The sequence below is a fragment of the Paramormyrops kingsleyae genome, chromosome 21 (assembly GCF_048594095.1).
Source record: "Paramormyrops kingsleyae isolate MSU_618 chromosome 21, PKINGS_0.4, whole genome shotgun sequence".
Taxonomy (NCBI): domain Eukaryota; kingdom Metazoa; phylum Chordata; class Actinopteri; order Osteoglossiformes; family Mormyridae; genus Paramormyrops; species Paramormyrops kingsleyae.
Window position 1 is genome coordinate 13,187,322 of NC_132817.1, and position 15,752 is coordinate 13,203,073.

Sequence of the window (15,752 nt, forward strand, 5' to 3'; positions counted from 1 at the left end):
AAATGATTATGCTGTGTTAAATATATCGTATTCAGTTATTATGTCTTCTGCATTTTAACTATGACTATACCATTTATGTATATTTTTAAAATAAAAATTATAAAAATATTATATATGTGCGTATGTTATGCTTGTGAAATTCGATAACTTGTTGCACGTGTCAAATGTCATTTTAACAAAAAAGTCACCCCGGAATTTTTTTAACACCTCTGTAAAATTAGTTGTAAGTATTAATATGAAATATCCAATAAGATTTTGGAATTGTTGTACTTTTACAATTTTAATTTAATTAAATATTACATGTGAAAAAATACAGCATAGGCGAATTTGCCGGGGGTACAAATATTGCTATTTCGACATTTTAAATTCAATAAATTAAATTGTATTATATTATATTATTTAAAATATAATATTATTGTATTTCAAAATGTCAAATAATTGTGTAATAATTTATTGTACATTCATTTACTACTTTGTTTTACAAATTTATTTATTTGAATGAATGACTGGTTGGGTTAGAGTCGTCTACGCAATAACAGTATCAGTACAGTCTGAACATGCGCACACAACTCTGCCGCGAACCCTGCACACGCAGTTAGCTTGCTGCACGCCCGGGCGCGCGAACAGCCCACCAGCAGAGCCGGAGATAACGCGCAGCGGCCGCGCAGGGGCTTCTGGGTGTAAGCAAGGAAGTAAAATGGCGGACCTGGCGAACGAAGGTAAGGGGCGGTGGGGCTGTGAAAGAAAACAAAGCCGAGTGGTGGCGTGTGGGGCGGCCCAACGGCAATCCGTGGCTATGGAAAACCATTAGGAGACGTGGTCTGGGGCCGCAGTGGGCCGCGAGGCATCCTGGCGGTCAGCTGCGGGAGCATAGTGCTGGCCGGTTGGCTGACACCACCAGGTCCCCGGCCTTTTTAATCTCTCTGGAGGGGAAGGCGGGAGGCCGGGCCGACCTGACCCGACCCGCTGGGTCGCAGGCAGTAAGTGGACAGGGGGAGGCCCATGGACTTTCAGTGGAATTTGTCCGTGTGTACTTTCAGGGAGCGGGCCTGGTTCTGGAGCTACCCACGGTTTCTAAGCACAGGTCGCACAGAGTAACGGCGGGGGACACCGGTAATACAGGCGCACTGCCTCGGCACAGAAACGCTGTAACACCGCAGCGCTGCATGCCAGAGCGGGCCTGCACGGTGTCTGTGCCGGTCAGTGTGGCAGCTTGCGGCTTGAGGGACAGAAAGCTGACCCCTCTTCCACCGGCATCCATCCGCCAGACGGAGCCCGAGCGAACGAAGGTTGCCGTTGAATGGGGATAGCCAGGTCCGCCATCTGCTTGGGTGTTTTTATAGACGTTACGTGCGTGGTGCGGACAGAGGGACGGCTTTGCGGTCAGAGGTGTCCGCAGGTTGGTGGTCTTTGCCCATGTATCTCACGCTGTCCGGGTATACACTAGGGAAGGGGTGGGGAACCTGTTCCATGGAGGGCCGGTGTGGGTGCCGGTTTTTGGCATAGCCTCTCCATCAGCCAATAATAAAACAATGGTTCTCAACTCCAGTCCTGGAGACCCACTGTTATTGGCTGATTGAGAGGTCATCCCAAAAACCCACACCGGCCCTCCATGGAACAGGTTCCCCACCCCTGCACTAGGGAGTCAGCGCTAGAAATCACTTATTTACCCTCTGCCACTTTAATGCTTGTCATATCATATAGGTGTTATTGAGACCCTCTATCTGGCTCCAGACCATTCTCCAGTTTATGCTGTGGCCATGATGAGTTTTGGCAGTAGGCTGAGGGTTGACTGGGTGGGTCTCAGCGCTTGTTGCTTGGATCAGCTGGTGTTACGAATGGAGGATGTGGATTATAGATGGGGAAAGTCACAGTGACTCTGACACGCCCCCTCACGGGATGCGAGGCCTTTGATATGGAACGGGACCCCCTATAGCTGTAGGTGGCCAGGTCACAGTGGGCTACGGTTGTCATCATTGTTGCTGGAGCCATCAGCGCCCCCTTCAGGCTGCCTGTGTGTATGGTGTTTACTAAGCAGCTGGAGCATGATGTGGGAATCAACCAGGTGATGGAATTGTCTGCAAGCCTCTAGGGGCCTTATACTGTGACACTAAAGACTCCCAGATCCAAAGGCTGTCATTCTTCATCACCCCTCTCATTGAGCTTTTGTTTCTCTGGCTGCTGAGCTCAGAATGGTCTGTTTGGGTGGATCTGCTATCTAGTCAGGGGGATGTTCCTCGAAACAGGATTTCTCACGTAGCTAGGTTAACTTCAGCTAGAAGTCATGATCGTCCAATAAGAGTTTAGGTAAGGAGCATTCCTATTGGACAATCATGACTTCTAGCTTAAGTTAACCCAGCGTCACAGAGCAATCCTAGGGAGGAGGTGATGAGCGACCATCAGGCACATGTGTCTGTTACCGTGGCAGCCTGGCTGTCGCTCAGACAAGCCCCCTCACTGTATGTCTTGCTTTTCAGAGAAACCGGCTCTCGCCCCACCAGTGTTCGTGTTCCAGAAAGACAAAGCGCAGAAGGTAAGGCTGGGGCCGTCCGGGGGCTGGGGGCCACCATGGCGTCCAGCTGCCCTGCTCTGAACCTCTGTCCTATTGCTATTCGCAGAGATCTGCGGACGGCTCGAGCGCGGAGGATGGCGAAGGTGAGAAGGCCTTAGGCTGGCGAGATGCGTCCATGAGCCACGGTCCCAGCGCTGGAGTAACCCTCTCTATCCTTCCAGACTCTGACAAAGAGGACTCTGGCTACTGCCCCCCAGTGAAGAGGGAGAGGACATCATCCTTAACCCAGTTCCCCCCCTCGCACTCAGGTACCCCCCCTCTCCCAGGCTCCTTGCTCTCTTGCTCTCGTCATGTCTGCCTCGCTCCCTCTAACTTGGCCGCTCTCCTTTGCCAATCTGCAGTCTCCAAGAACAACGTCTTCATGCCATCCAGCTTCTGTCAATCGCCCACCGGGAACTCGGACTCTGAACCCGGTGAGGCCCAGTCTTGCGACTCTGCTGTCCTGGATTGGGGCGGGGGGGGGGGTGATAGGAGTTTGAGGTTCCTTTTTGACTCCTGTGTGTTTGCAGAGGAGAAGACCGCTGGTTTCCGGTTGAAGCCGCCGACGCTGATTCACGGCCAGGCGCCGAGTGCTGGTGGGAGGGGGGTGCTGTGTGGAGGGGGGTGGGTGGGAGGGGGGGTGCTGTGTGGAGGGGGGTGGGTGAGGTTGTGTGTGGAGGTGTGTGTGGAGGGGGGTGGTTGGGCGGGGCTGTGATTTCCAGTTCAGTCCGTCAGCAGGTTGTCTTGCAGGTGTCCCCAGCCAGAAGCCCAAGGCGCCCCCCCGCAGCGTGCTCCGGCCCGCCCTGCTCCAGCCACCCCCGCTGAAGAGCTTCACGGCGTCCGGTGAGCTTCCCCCTCTGCACTTGGGACCTCCAGGCTCTGCCCCTTGACCTCCACCCTCCCACTTGGGCTCAGCGTGCTGTTTTTTTGTGTGTCAGGTACAGATTCCAGCAGCGGGACCAATGGTCTCAGCAATTCTTCAGACGCCAAAGCAGACGGATGGGCTCCCTGTAACGACGCTGGGGACACGGAGCGCATCGCCATGGAGACGACAAAGCCTCCGGTGAGGGAGGGAGGAGGGAGGGCAGTGTAGTGTGGGTATTCTGTACGTTGGATACTTCTTGGGGGGTTAGGTTGGGGGGGGTGCTTCTTTAAAGATGTCCCCTGCCTTACTCTCGTCCCCTCTGGTGGCCAGGGCACCGCTGCAACGGAGGATCGAGGGGACAAGCCATCCATAGAGTCCTCCTTCGTGTTTGGGCAAAACCTCAAAGAGAGGGTCAAGGTGAGCGTGCCCGTCGCCATGGAGATGGGCCCAGCGCCGTGTCCTTCCTGTTTATCCCTGCCGCTGACCTGCCTGTGTGTTCAGGTCGACGGGACCAGCCAGCCCCCAGCACTCGACGACCCCAAACAGCCTTCTCCAGCGTCAGACTCTCAGTCTGGGGCGACTAATTACTTTCTGCAGTATATCAACACCCCCAGGTAACTCCAGTGCCTGTGAGGTGGTCTACATGCCGCCCCCTAGTGGCTGCTTCTCACACTTGTTCTGTTTTTTTTCCACAGCTCCCAGGACTCTGTGGCTGATTGCGACGGAGGGGCCAAGTTTGTCTTTGGGCAGAATATGTCTGAACGAGTCCTGGTAAGGCCTGCGTGTATTTAACCCCGAAAGGCATAGGCTGGACTGCCGCTTGCTTCAGTCAGTGCCGGGTCTCCGAGTTGCCGGTTCTTAGTCCTGTCCGGTCCAGTGATTCCGGTGCTGCCTATGTGGTGAAATGTGCTCAATCAATCTTTTCAGAGTCTCCCTAAAGGCAGCGATCTGGCGGCAGAGGATGGCAAAGAGATCCCCTCCGTGTCCGAGCCCCCCACGCAGGAGGCCGCTTCCGAGAACGGTGAGTGGAGCGTCCTGCCGGAGCGTGGTGGTGAATCCCTGGCGCCGGAAGCCAGCCGACGTGCTGAGCTGTCGTCTGCGGCAGGCGGGGGTGCCGCGGGCAGCCTGGAGGCCTCGGCGGCGGCCTACACCAAGGCCACTGCCAAGAGGTGCCTGCTGGAGAAGGTGGAGGTCATCACTGGCGAGGAGGCGGAGAGCAACGTCCTGCAGGTAGGCCTGGGGGCGGGGGCATGCTGGGGGACTGGGCGTGTGATAGATGTGAGGAATTCCACGAGCGGATGCCGTGTTCCCCACAGATACAGTGCAAGCTGTTTGTGTTTGACAAGACCTCCCAGTCCTGGGTGGAGAGGGGGCGTGGCCTGCTGAGGCTGAACGACATGGCGTCCGCCGACGATGGGACGCTGCAGTCCAGACTGGGTATGGGGTTTGTGTAGTATGGACATCTTCCCTGACGGGATGTTTTCATTGGGGGTGTGGCCCGGTGGGTGTGGCCAGAGGAAGGGGGCGGTCCTAACAGCGCCTAACCCACCCACAGTGATGCGAACACAAGGGAGCCTGCGGCTGATCCTCAACACCAAGCTGTGGCCCCAGATGCAGGTAGACAAAGCCAGTGAGAAGAGCATCCGCGTCACTGCTATGGACACCGAGGACCAGGGAGTCAAAGTCTTCCTCATATCGGTACGCCCCCTGCTGGCCGCGCGCGGCCTCCCGCTCCCCCTGCTGGTTGATGCCGCCCGGTTGCATTTGCTGCGGCCGCCTTCTGTCTTCATGTCTTTCCGTTGCCGTCGCAGGCGAGCTCGAAGGACACCGGGCAGCTGGCTGCCGCCCTGCACCACCGCATCCTGGCTCTGCGCAGCCGGGCGGAGCAGGAGAGCGAGTCTCGCCCCGAGGTCGCCGAGCCCCAGGTGCCCCAGTCCAACGAGGAGGACAGCGAGGAGGACGACGTGCTGATTGCCCCCTCCTCCAGCACCACCCCTTCTGCTGGTAATATGCTCCTTTTTCCTATTGCTGCGTATTGGTGCTCAAGCAAGGTGTTCGTTCATCCTGATATCTGTATCTCCCCTGCTGGTGGTGAGCGGTGACTGTCCTCTGATCGTTATTAATTCTGGTTGACCGCTCACTGTGAATCAGTACATCCATTAGGGAAACTCACCTGCTCGATTGGATCGCGTGTGTGTGTTTGTATTTACCACATTGTGGGGACCAATGTGATACTTTTTACCTTGTGGGGACATTTTTCAGCTACAGGTCTGTGAGTGAGATGTTGTGACAAGGCCTATCCTCTGCCAGGTACCTCGGAGGACGGCGAGGCCCAGGTGACGGGCACCACATAGCCGTACCTTTGCCCCTCGGCCGGTCAAGGTGCTGCTGTACGGTACATCGCAGGCACCTCTGCGGACGCCTCACCAGGCTGTTTCTGCAAGGCTACCTCCAGGAAGGACCCATGCAGGTGTTTTTCACCCTAGTCTGTGCAGTTCTCCCCCTCTGCTTTCAAAGTAAACCTGCTTTTTTTTTTTTTTTCCTTGCAAAACTATGAAGACCCCCCCCCCCCCCCTTCATTTTGGTTCGGACTTGAAAGCTCATCACATTGATGAGTACCGGGGGGGGGGGGGGGAGGTCACTTCCTGTCCTGTTTAAAGGCAAAGGCACACCGTAAAGACTCTGCAGTTTTAAGTGTGGGACCGCTGTGCTGTCTTCTGGGACCTGGGCTTCCCAGAGGCGAGTATCATCTAGGACACATGGGTCCATCATTCAGCTGTCCCAACACACGTCTCTTATTCCACAGAACACGTTTGACCTCTCACTGGGCTACAAATATATATATAATATGATAAAACTGGATTTTTGAAGAGACCTGGTCCAATTCACACGTTCCATTCTGGTTGGCTCTGAGTGCTAAGGGTGAGCCTGCTGTGAGCTTGTCCTCTTTCTGTGAGATTTGTCAGTGGGCCGCCTCTCCGCATAGTCGCTGCTTTTTATTTAGTCTTTTTTTTTTTTTTTCTGAGCTCTATTTCAATACCTTTCTGGGGTCTTTACTGTCTAAACTTATTTTTTATATCGACTTTATATCTGCTAGTTTCTGTCTTTGTTTTATTAATGAGCACATTTAAAAAAACATTGTGTACTATGATTCCCCCCCCCCATGGCGTCATTTAGAGATGTCATCAATGTGACGTGATTCTCCGGAAGGCCGCGTGCGTCTTCACGTGGACAGAATCACCTTATCTGCAAACGGGGCTGTGAGATGGGATCCTTCGTGCGTGTGCCCAGGTCTCCTTCACCTCCGCGGTCTGGTCATTAACGGTACCCTTCAAACCCCCCTTTCCTTCATTCTGGCGTGTGGCTGTTTGGAGAAGTAGCCATGCTGACGTTTAAGCGTGCCGGCGTTTACGTGAAGGAGGCTCCGCAGGACCACAGGCCTTAGCCCAGCTTTGGAGGAGCTTCTCCGACGGATCGGACTATCGAACAGTGACTGATGATGTCATCTTCACCCGCCCCCCCAAAACACAAGGCTGAAAGCTGTTCTCGTGTGTGTGTGTGTGTGTGTGAGTGTGTGTGTGTGTTTTTTTATTTTATTTTATTCCAAATAGGGTATTTCTATAAGGATTTTTTTTCCCCCCCATCAGTCCAAAACTGCTACCTTTGAACCTGTCATTATTTTGACTCCACATATTAGTCTGGAATTGTAGTTGCGTGCTTTGAACACCAGGTGGTGCTATGCAAGCAGGAAAGTGAGCCCATTCTGACCAATAAGCGGTGGTGACCAGATTTTTCAAAACTCGAATGTATAGGAAAATGGATCAAAAAGGCATAACATCACTGCTTAATTCTGTTCTGAACCTTTAACTGTGGGGTAAGTGTTCTCTGCATTAATGTAAAATAAACTGTGTTCCTTACCTAGTAAGTGCTGCCGGTTTGGATTGCCTTTTACCAAGGGGGGACTGCCACTCTCACTCCAGCCTGTAAGAGTGTCTCTTCCAGTTCCATAACTGTGTCGCATGATGGTGTATTCAGGACCATTTTATAAAAAACACCAAGTAACACAGCAGGCTTCCTGGATGGTATGGGGTGGTGGGGGCCAGTGGGGGACCCGTTTGGTCCTTTGCCCGGTTCTGCTCTGTCATTGTCATTCCTTCACTTCTTTGTCACCTGTAAGGGGGGGGAGATAATGCCAATAAAAATGTTTGGTATGTTTAACTGGGTGTTTCTGACTTTTGGGGTTATGCTGGGGGCAGCCCCACCCCAGGTATAGGAATTGTGTAGCTTTGGGAGTGTCAGTGATTTTGTGTGTGTTTAAAGGGATTTCACATTGGTCTAGACCAGGATTCCCCAGTTCCGCTCCTGGAGGGTCAGGCTGCACCAGGCTTTCAGATATCCCTCCTCAGACATACCTACTAAACATGATAATTAGCTGATTAAGAGGTTTTAGGGATATCTGCAATCTGTGTCGGACTCTGGCTCTCCAGGACTGGAATTGGGGGATCCTGGTCTAGGCTGAAGTCCCAGCCTTGCTGCCATCCTTATCTGTAACTGAGGGCCAGTGACCCAGTAAACCTGATAGCCTTGCATGATGCTCTGATACATCTGAACTAGGAGGCTATGTAGATGGTTTAATAGCATATTTACAGTCCACCTAACTGTAGTGAGGAGAGAGCTGTTTATCTGCGCTTACTTGACACTCTCGCCCCCCCTTTGATTTTGTCTGATAACTGACTCAAGGTTCAGGTGGCACCCCTGTGGATCAGGGTGGACTCATGCGTGGCAGTGATCTATCCCTGTCTGGTGGAGATGTTCCATGTAGCAAAACAGTCCCACTCTCTCCAAAGGTCTTCATTCCTGTGTTTTCAGGATGACGTTAGAATGAATCCTGCATTTACCACAATTCAGCGCTGTCTTTAGATTTTAAGCAGATGTTCTTGCTCCATTTATTTACTTTATAAGCTGTGTATTTTACCAAAGCTTTGGTTAAGTGGCACTGTGGCCGACTCGCTCCCTGAAGTTGAACCTGTTATTATTCACCCTCGAATCCCGTTTTTGTCTCCGCTCTACCTTTTGCATTTTAGGAGTCTGTAGAGCTAAGTTTTATCTCGGAAGCTGCCCGTTTCCCTCCTGTCTGCTTTGGATCGGCGCTTTTCTCCGCTGCATCCTGAAAATTAACGCAGCTAAAATCACACAGGTCCTGTGTAAGAGCGATGAGACGTTTTGACCTCAAGGTGCAAAAATAGATCAATATATTTTACTAAGTTCTTTTGTATCATCCGTAGCTATCGATCGCTAGCTAGGGTGGCCTTTTTGAGACAGTGATCAGTTCTCTCGGAGTCATTGTGAGATAACGTGACGTCATGTTTTTCCTTGTTGAAATATGCTGCGGAAGCACTTCTCCGATTCTGGGTGCAATCGATGCCAGTTTTCTCTTAAAATGTTATAATTAACCATTAGCTGCTTTGTCATGTGATTGTCCAGCTGCTTTTGTGGGTGAAAACTCACCGGTATTAATGCGGATAAGCAGGTCAGGTAACACTAATCTGTGAATTAAACCCATCGGCTGCATTAAGTTTAAGACTTACTGTTTATATAAAGTCAAACTGGCATTCATATTAAGCCGCTTTACTGGGCGGAACTGACGGATTGAGTTTAAAACTTTAACGTTAACCACAGAAACCTTGGAAAGGTGATACATAAATTAGCTCGGCGCCGATGACTCGACAGCCCGATCTAATCCTCCCCTGTAAGGTCTCTTCCCTGTGGCAGGTCACACGCCATGATTTACCTGTAATGCTTTTGGATAAGAGCGTATATTAAGTTCCCCTCGTATGCATTCCCGAAAATGTGATGATATGAATACTATCATGTTTTATATACTCTGTAATGCAAAACAAAAAGAAAAGGCAAAAATGTATCAGCGTGAGCTTCACAGCAAAACTGACGGGGGACATTTGTGTTATGCTTAAATTAGAGCAAAATAAGTGGCATTTAGACCAGTCGCACAATGAATTAAGGTAACATATACTATATGGACCAGAGTCTTGGGATACATCTCTTAATTACTGAATTCAGGCCTTTCATTCAGACCCATTACCACACGAATACAAAATCAAGCACCTAGCCATGCAGTTAGGTTTACAAACATTTGTGAAAGAATGGGCCATTCTGAAGAGATCAACTCAATCGTGGTACTGTCATAGAATGTAATGTCAGTTCATAAAATTTCTTCCCTGCTAGATATTCCACAGTTAACTGTAAATGATATTATTGCAAACTGGAAGCATTTAGGACCAACAGCCGCTCAGCCACGAAGTGAAAGTCCACTTAAAGTAACAGAGTGAGATTTTTACACTGGATTTTTACTTTCTGGACATGAAATTTCCACATCTGCTGCATAGTGCAGCAGTAATTAACAGAGTTTGGTGGAGGAGGGATAGTGGTTTGGGGTTGTTTTTCAGGGGTTTGGCCAGACCCCATAGTTCCAGTGAAGGGAACTCTTAGTGCTTTAGCATACCAAGACATTTTGGGCAATTCTTTGCTTCCAACGATGTGGGAACAGTTTGGGGAAGGCGGCCCTTTTCTGTTCCAGCATGACTGTGCCCCAGTGCACAAAGCAAGATCTTTAAAGACATGGTTGGGTGAGTCTAGCATGGAAGAGCTTGCCTGGCCCCCCAGAGCCCTGACCTCAACCCCATCGGACACCTTTGGGATGAACTAGAATAGAGGTTGTGAGTCAGGCCAAGATCAGTGCCTGACCTCACAAATGCTCTTCTGAACGAATGGATAAAAATTCCCACAGACACCCCTTGTGGAAATCCTTCCCAGAAGAGTGGCAGCTGTTATAGCTGCAAAGGGGGGACCAGCTCCATATTGATGCCCATGTGATGTCATGGAAGTTGCTGTAGGTGTAATGGCCAGGTGTCCCAGTACTTTTGTGCAAATAGTGTATAACAGGGACTGGATGGAACTGATGAGCAGCTAAAAAAGACCTTCATCAATGAAATTTGAAGGCTCAAGTAATCATTATGAAACTGAATTTAAAACCAGTTAAGTCATCACACCCATTAGTTTTCTTTCAATTAAAAGGTTAGAAAACCTTCATTATAACATACGGCTATAAATGTTCTTTTGGACTGAATATTAAGATGAGGACAATAATAGAAATGGAAATGCTCCATACGTCAGACGCGGGAGGGCCGGTGACGGAAACGGAGGTGCCCCTTGGTACGTCAGAGACTCGGGAGGGCCGGTGACGGAAACGGAGGTGCCCCTTGGTACGTCAGACTCGGGAGGGCCGGTGACGGAAATGGAGGTGCCCCTTGGTACGTCAGAGACTCGGGAGGGCCGGTGACGGAAACGGTGGTGCCCCTTGGTACGTCAGACTCGGGACGGTGGGTAACCAGTTTGTTTTTTGCTACTGTTAATATTTTTGTCATCTTATGTCTGGGTTGCAGAGTGTGGTTCACACTTCCAGGCATCTGGGTTTGAGGAAGTTAAAAATAGGCTGACAGTTCAGCTAATTGATCCCATTACTAGTGATGGATGTGGGGGCAGTTAGTTAGTGAAGATCACAGAAAATGTGTAATGATCTTTTACCCACAAGCACTTTTCAGTTGCAAGGATGTTGAAAATAAAGGTTATATGGAATGCAGCTGATAGCTGTTTTACGTGAATCTGCTAAAACCTGATACATCTGACCTCACTGGGATGAAGTAACCTGCATGAAGGTCCAGTTTGCTTTCCAGATGATTAAAGAGCAGTCTGTCCACTTACCTGAACAGTGTGGAAAATCAAATCATCTAATCGGTGTGACCTGGATTGATTACACGAGTGGCTCTTAGCTGATAGGTAAAATAAATGGTCGTGATTGGTGACACCTGGGGCTGCAGCCTAGTGTTGCTGTTTGGGTCCTGCGGCCATGACAGATGGGCCGTTATATTCATGTAATCAGCGAGGGGGTTTGAGCACTCATGCAGACTGTGCCCATTAAAGTTCATTGCAGTTGGTGAGTCTTTTGCTGCCATCTGGTGGGCATGCATGGACTTGGTGTACCTATGTTTGGAGTTTGCACCTCTACTCTTTATGTGGGTTTTCTTTGGCTACTCCGGTATTCCCCACAATGCAAAGAGTGATGGGTGAGTCTAAATTGTCCTTAGCGTGTGAAGAGTGTTGGTCGTACGATGGATAGACGTGTTATCTAGAGTGTCTTCCATTTGAACTTTCGATTTATATTTTGGGAACATAGGTAGACTTGTGAAAATTCCACCATGAATACCGCTTTGGTGGTCCAGTCACGCTCACATTAGATGATGGTCCATGTTTCTTGAAAACGTCCATTGATGGTTCTTTTTTTTTTTTTTTTTGCTTTACACAGATGCCTGGTGGTTAATCGATATTTTTCACATCACCACTCAAAATGGTCTGTGTATTTTCAGTTCCACTCCTTGTTTTTAAGATCCCTGGGAATGTGAGGTCTTTATGTGCTTGTAAATAGTCTGTGTTTCACTCTTGCAGTACGCCCAGCTGAGTGAGTGTAACTCCAGGTGTGAGATTATGGGGACGGGTTGTTCTTCATGCAAATTCAGGTGCTCTTATGATGTGTACATGTCTGTTGCAGCACATGTAACCTTTCAGGCATTAGGGGTTGGGTTGTCATAAGCAAAGAAAATGTGTCAAAAAGCTGTTATATACCTTGATGTGTTACTTATTCCGAGTACGTAAAAATTAAAAAGAAAAAATGCAGTAAGCCTTTAAAATTATAGTTTGATTGGAGCTCTCAAATGGATGCGTAACACGTTTAATCGTGATCTTGTTATTCAGAGTTCTGATGTCAGGGTCCGTGTTCCTCGATGAACGTTAATGAGCTCCATGCTCTGCAGCAGTACACGTCCAAGTTTATCCCGTAGCTTTGCCAGAGTGCATACTATCCAGCCCTGTCCGGCTGGTGTTTATGCTGTGCTGAGGGACACGTCAACCCGAGCCAAGGAAGGGGCTTTGCGGAGCAGCGCAGTGACGAACAACAACATTTATCTTTGTGGCCGATTCGAGTGAGTTTCTGCCCTGCAGGAACCTTTACCGCGTTTTCCATCCTCCGTTTAGCGAAAGCCCGAATGGTTAACCTGTCATCGGATCCCGTAAGCTGCCTGCATTCTTTAAAAGAAAGCAGGCCACTCTGAGTGAAATAGGGAACCGTACAAAACCTGCTTTGTGTTTGTGTTTATCGCCCTGAACCATGGTGATGGGGCAGCGCCAAGTGTAAATTTTAAGTCGAAGTTTCCAGGATAATTCCAGCACAAGTTGCACATGATTCTACATGCTTTTTTTTTGGTCATATGACCTGGTCTTTATTAGTCACTAGTAGATCTGTTGGTTTCATTAAAAGCTTTTGTAACTGTACTGTAGCACTTACTGGTAAACTGGTCCAGCTGTCCAGAGGCTTATTAGAAACCAGATGAGCTGTTTAGCTTCAGGCTGGAAGTCGGTGCAGATGAGAGAGCAACAAAGGTGTCAGACTTTGGGCCTCCTGGTCTTGTTATTCAAAGTTGTGTAGCTCTGTGTTTAGGCCCAAGAAGCCCCAGGAAATATGAATGTTTCTCCAGTGGATGGACAGCTTCCATGTTAGCGACCTCCTGCTCCAGGTGGCTCTCATTCCATGACAAATTCCTAGCGACCCTCTTAATTACGGCCACGCTGGACGATATTCGTGCCTCACCGGCGGATCGGGGGAACGGTGAAAATAAACAGGCGAGGGGGACAGAGATTGATGGTGTGTGGTGTTGAAGGCGCAGCCCAGATAGCATGAAACTGCTCTGCAGGTGGATGTTGAGAGAAATGCTCGTTGGGCTCGTTAGTCAGACGAGGATCAGGATGATGATGATCTGGCCCAAGGTGTGATTGTGTTAAGGGAGGTTTACTTTAAACAAGCACATATTAATCTCCGTTATGGAGCGTTTATCCCTGTCATCACTTAGACAGTGATTATGCAGTTTGGACATCTTTGCTCTGCTTATTGTTCTTGTCTCAGATATATCGAGAACCTCAGCAAAGGGACGTGATGGTCCGCGGGTTTGCGGTGGCCCAGTGAGAGGCCAGCACTGATGGCCCGGGCTTGAATTTTTGCACGTAGGATCCTGGACATCTGCTTGCTGATGCGCTGACTGTACAGTCATGACTTAAAGGATGCGATGATGAATTCAGGGAGGCCCCTCAGCTAGAGGAGAGTTTCTTGGGTGACGGGTTCCAAGCACGTCTTTAAATAAGCTTGTCACATCAATTTCCCTTAAACCTCTGAAGTACCTCTTTGGAGTTAGATGCATTTCGAGAAGAAGTTCAACTGACAGAATGAGTCATGGTGTTTGTTTTTCAGTAGCCCATTGATTTGGGAGCTGGTGTTTCCTTAGCCACTGGAATAGCAGTTATTGTTGGCTGGTTGTGTTAGCTGAGCATAGTGCTGCCCGGTGCGGTATCGCTGGTTTCTGCTGCTTTCTCATGGATTCCGCCTCACGGCTGCTTTGTTTGTTTTTGAAGGAATTGCATGGAAGACACAGTATCCTCATGCTAAAGGCCGTAGTATTGAAATTGCCTGAACTCTGCGGACTTGGAGATTTCCACACCATGTTAATCGCAGCAGTTCACCACAGTGGCAGTGTCGGGTTTTACATAATCTTTCCAAATCCCATGCAGCGCAGTAGACTTTCAGTGGTCAGATGATAGACACAGAAGAATGACTAATTTTTGGGTGGCTGATTACAGAACATAAGATGATATTCAAACGGTACATTTTGGTTTTGGAAGGGCAGACGTCGGTTTGTTCAAAGTATTAGTCTGGTTAGCCTGTGGTTTCTGGCTGTCGAGTAGTTAGCATACGTACTAATGAACAGAAAGCCTCTGTATTTACTGTAACCTGGCACTGAGGAACCATCTGCATGTACAGCCGTAGCCTCCGCTGTCGCTCATTTTTGTAGCAGTCAGTTGTCGGTCTCCATGCCGTTGGACTGGGAAGTCGGCTTGCTGGCACCTTGATGGTCATGTCCTTTGACGTATGCCATGCTCTCTGTATTCTCTCATGGTTTTCTGCTTCTCATATGCCCCCCCCCCCCCCCGACAAACCTCAGGCACCCTGGATCCGGGACTGCAAGAGCAGCGTGTTGGCGGTCCCTCAGTATTTCAGATTGTTTTGTTAATTTATCCCGCTGGATCGCTAACAGTGAAGGTATTGGTAACCCTCGGAACGCCATTCCTTCTCTTGGACCGGGTGCGAGCGTAGTCGTGAAAGTGTTCCATTTTAACACGAGTGAGACGTGCGGTTCAGATGCTGCACATACGAGAAGGCCCGAAGTGTAAATACGCTGTCAATGTTCCTGTAATCATTTTTAAATGCCGCTTTGACTGTAAGCGATACCAGATGTAATTTAGTCATGTGCATATGCTGAAATACTGTGAAATATGCATTTCGATTCTTTGAATTTTCCTTGCGTTTTTGGATGTTAGCTTGATTTGTTCCCACTCTCTCTAATACGTTAATGAAACCTTTAAATCACCTCTCCCTTAGGAAATGTGCACAGATGTAGTACATTTAAATAGTAGAATTAACTTTCCTCTGTATATGCCTTTAAATAAAGAACAGCCCCCTCACACACACACACAGGTAACTTATGTTCTTCTGGAATATATTGACATCAGCTCCTAATTAGCATTAAATATTTCAGGTGTGCTGTAAAGACGACCGCATATGGTTTTAATTCAGAAAAAGGTGCATTTATCCAATGTGTCTCCGTTCCTGTAACATTTGGTATCTTCACGGGTCCTCACAGATCTGGTCACTTGCTCTGTTTGTCACATTGTGTGGTCAGTCTTCATCTGCCTGTTTAATTCATCATCAGTCGGCTGCTATTGGCTGCTCACCGAATGGGCTCCGCCCCCCTCTGCTTTGCATTCCTATTAGGGTGGATGGCTCTGGCTGAAATCAATCTCATGCCAGGTTTTTTTTTTTCTTTTTAAAATAAAATTAAGCCTCTCTGTGCACATACTGTGCAGACTGCTCTGCAATTTCTGAGCTGCTCCCAATTATTAATATGCTGCTTCATAATCAAATCGCTGGGTCCATCTAAGCCGGCCAGTAACTTTGCTTTAATAATGGAATGTTAGAGATTAAGTATCGGTTTATATACCATATAATCTGTAACATTTATTGCTCATTAAAAACTGACTGCCAGTCTGGAAAGTTTTAATGTGGAATTTGTCTTGAAACATTAGTGTTAAATTCTGTCGCTCGAGTGAAATCTGTGCGGTCCGTCCCCTGACGCCCCCACCCAAGGAGTGCAGCTTTGT

The 15,752-nt window shown here is 48.9% G+C and overlaps 1 protein-coding gene across 2 annotated transcripts; it reads left to right on the forward strand.

Moving 5' to 3' along the window:
- Nucleotides 1–612: 612 nt before the first annotated feature.
- Nucleotides 613–7,634, forward strand: LOC111847580 (ran-binding protein 3-like). Of its 2 annotated transcripts, none has more exons than XM_023818909.2 (17): nt 613–719; nt 2,478–2,533; nt 2,619–2,655; nt 2,734–2,820; nt 2,914–2,985; nt 3,082–3,147; nt 3,302–3,394; nt 3,490–3,614; nt 3,747–3,833; nt 3,918–4,030; nt 4,112–4,187; nt 4,344–4,437; nt 4,522–4,646; nt 4,733–4,853; nt 4,972–5,114; nt 5,228–5,420; nt 5,727–7,634. In XM_023818909.2, the coding sequence occupies exons 1-17, from the start codon at nt 698–700 to the stop codon at nt 5,768–5,770; spliced, it is 1,554 nt and encodes a 517-aa protein (XP_023674677.1). In that variant the 5' UTR covers nt 613–697; the 3' UTR covers nt 5,771–7,634. The 2 variants fall into 2 exon arrangements, with proteins under 2 accessions (XP_023674677.1, XP_023674678.1); XM_023818910.2 differs by having other exon boundaries at nt 3,496–3,614.
- Nucleotides 7,635–15,752: the final 8,118 nt, after the last annotated feature.

Excerpts from the sequence above, each read along its gene's own strand:
- LOC111847580 (XM_023818909.2), top strand. The coding sequence starts at position 698 with ATGGCGGACCTGGCGAACGAAG. Across the intron at positions 3,148-3,301 it reads CGGCCAGGCGCCGAGTGCTG|GTGTCCCCAGCCAGAAGCCC; the intron begins GTGGGAGGGGGG and ends GTTGTCTTGCAG. Across the intron at positions 4,854-4,971 it reads GACGCTGCAGTCCAGACTGG|TGATGCGAACACAAGGGAGC; the intron begins GTATGGGGTTTG and ends ACCCACCCACAG.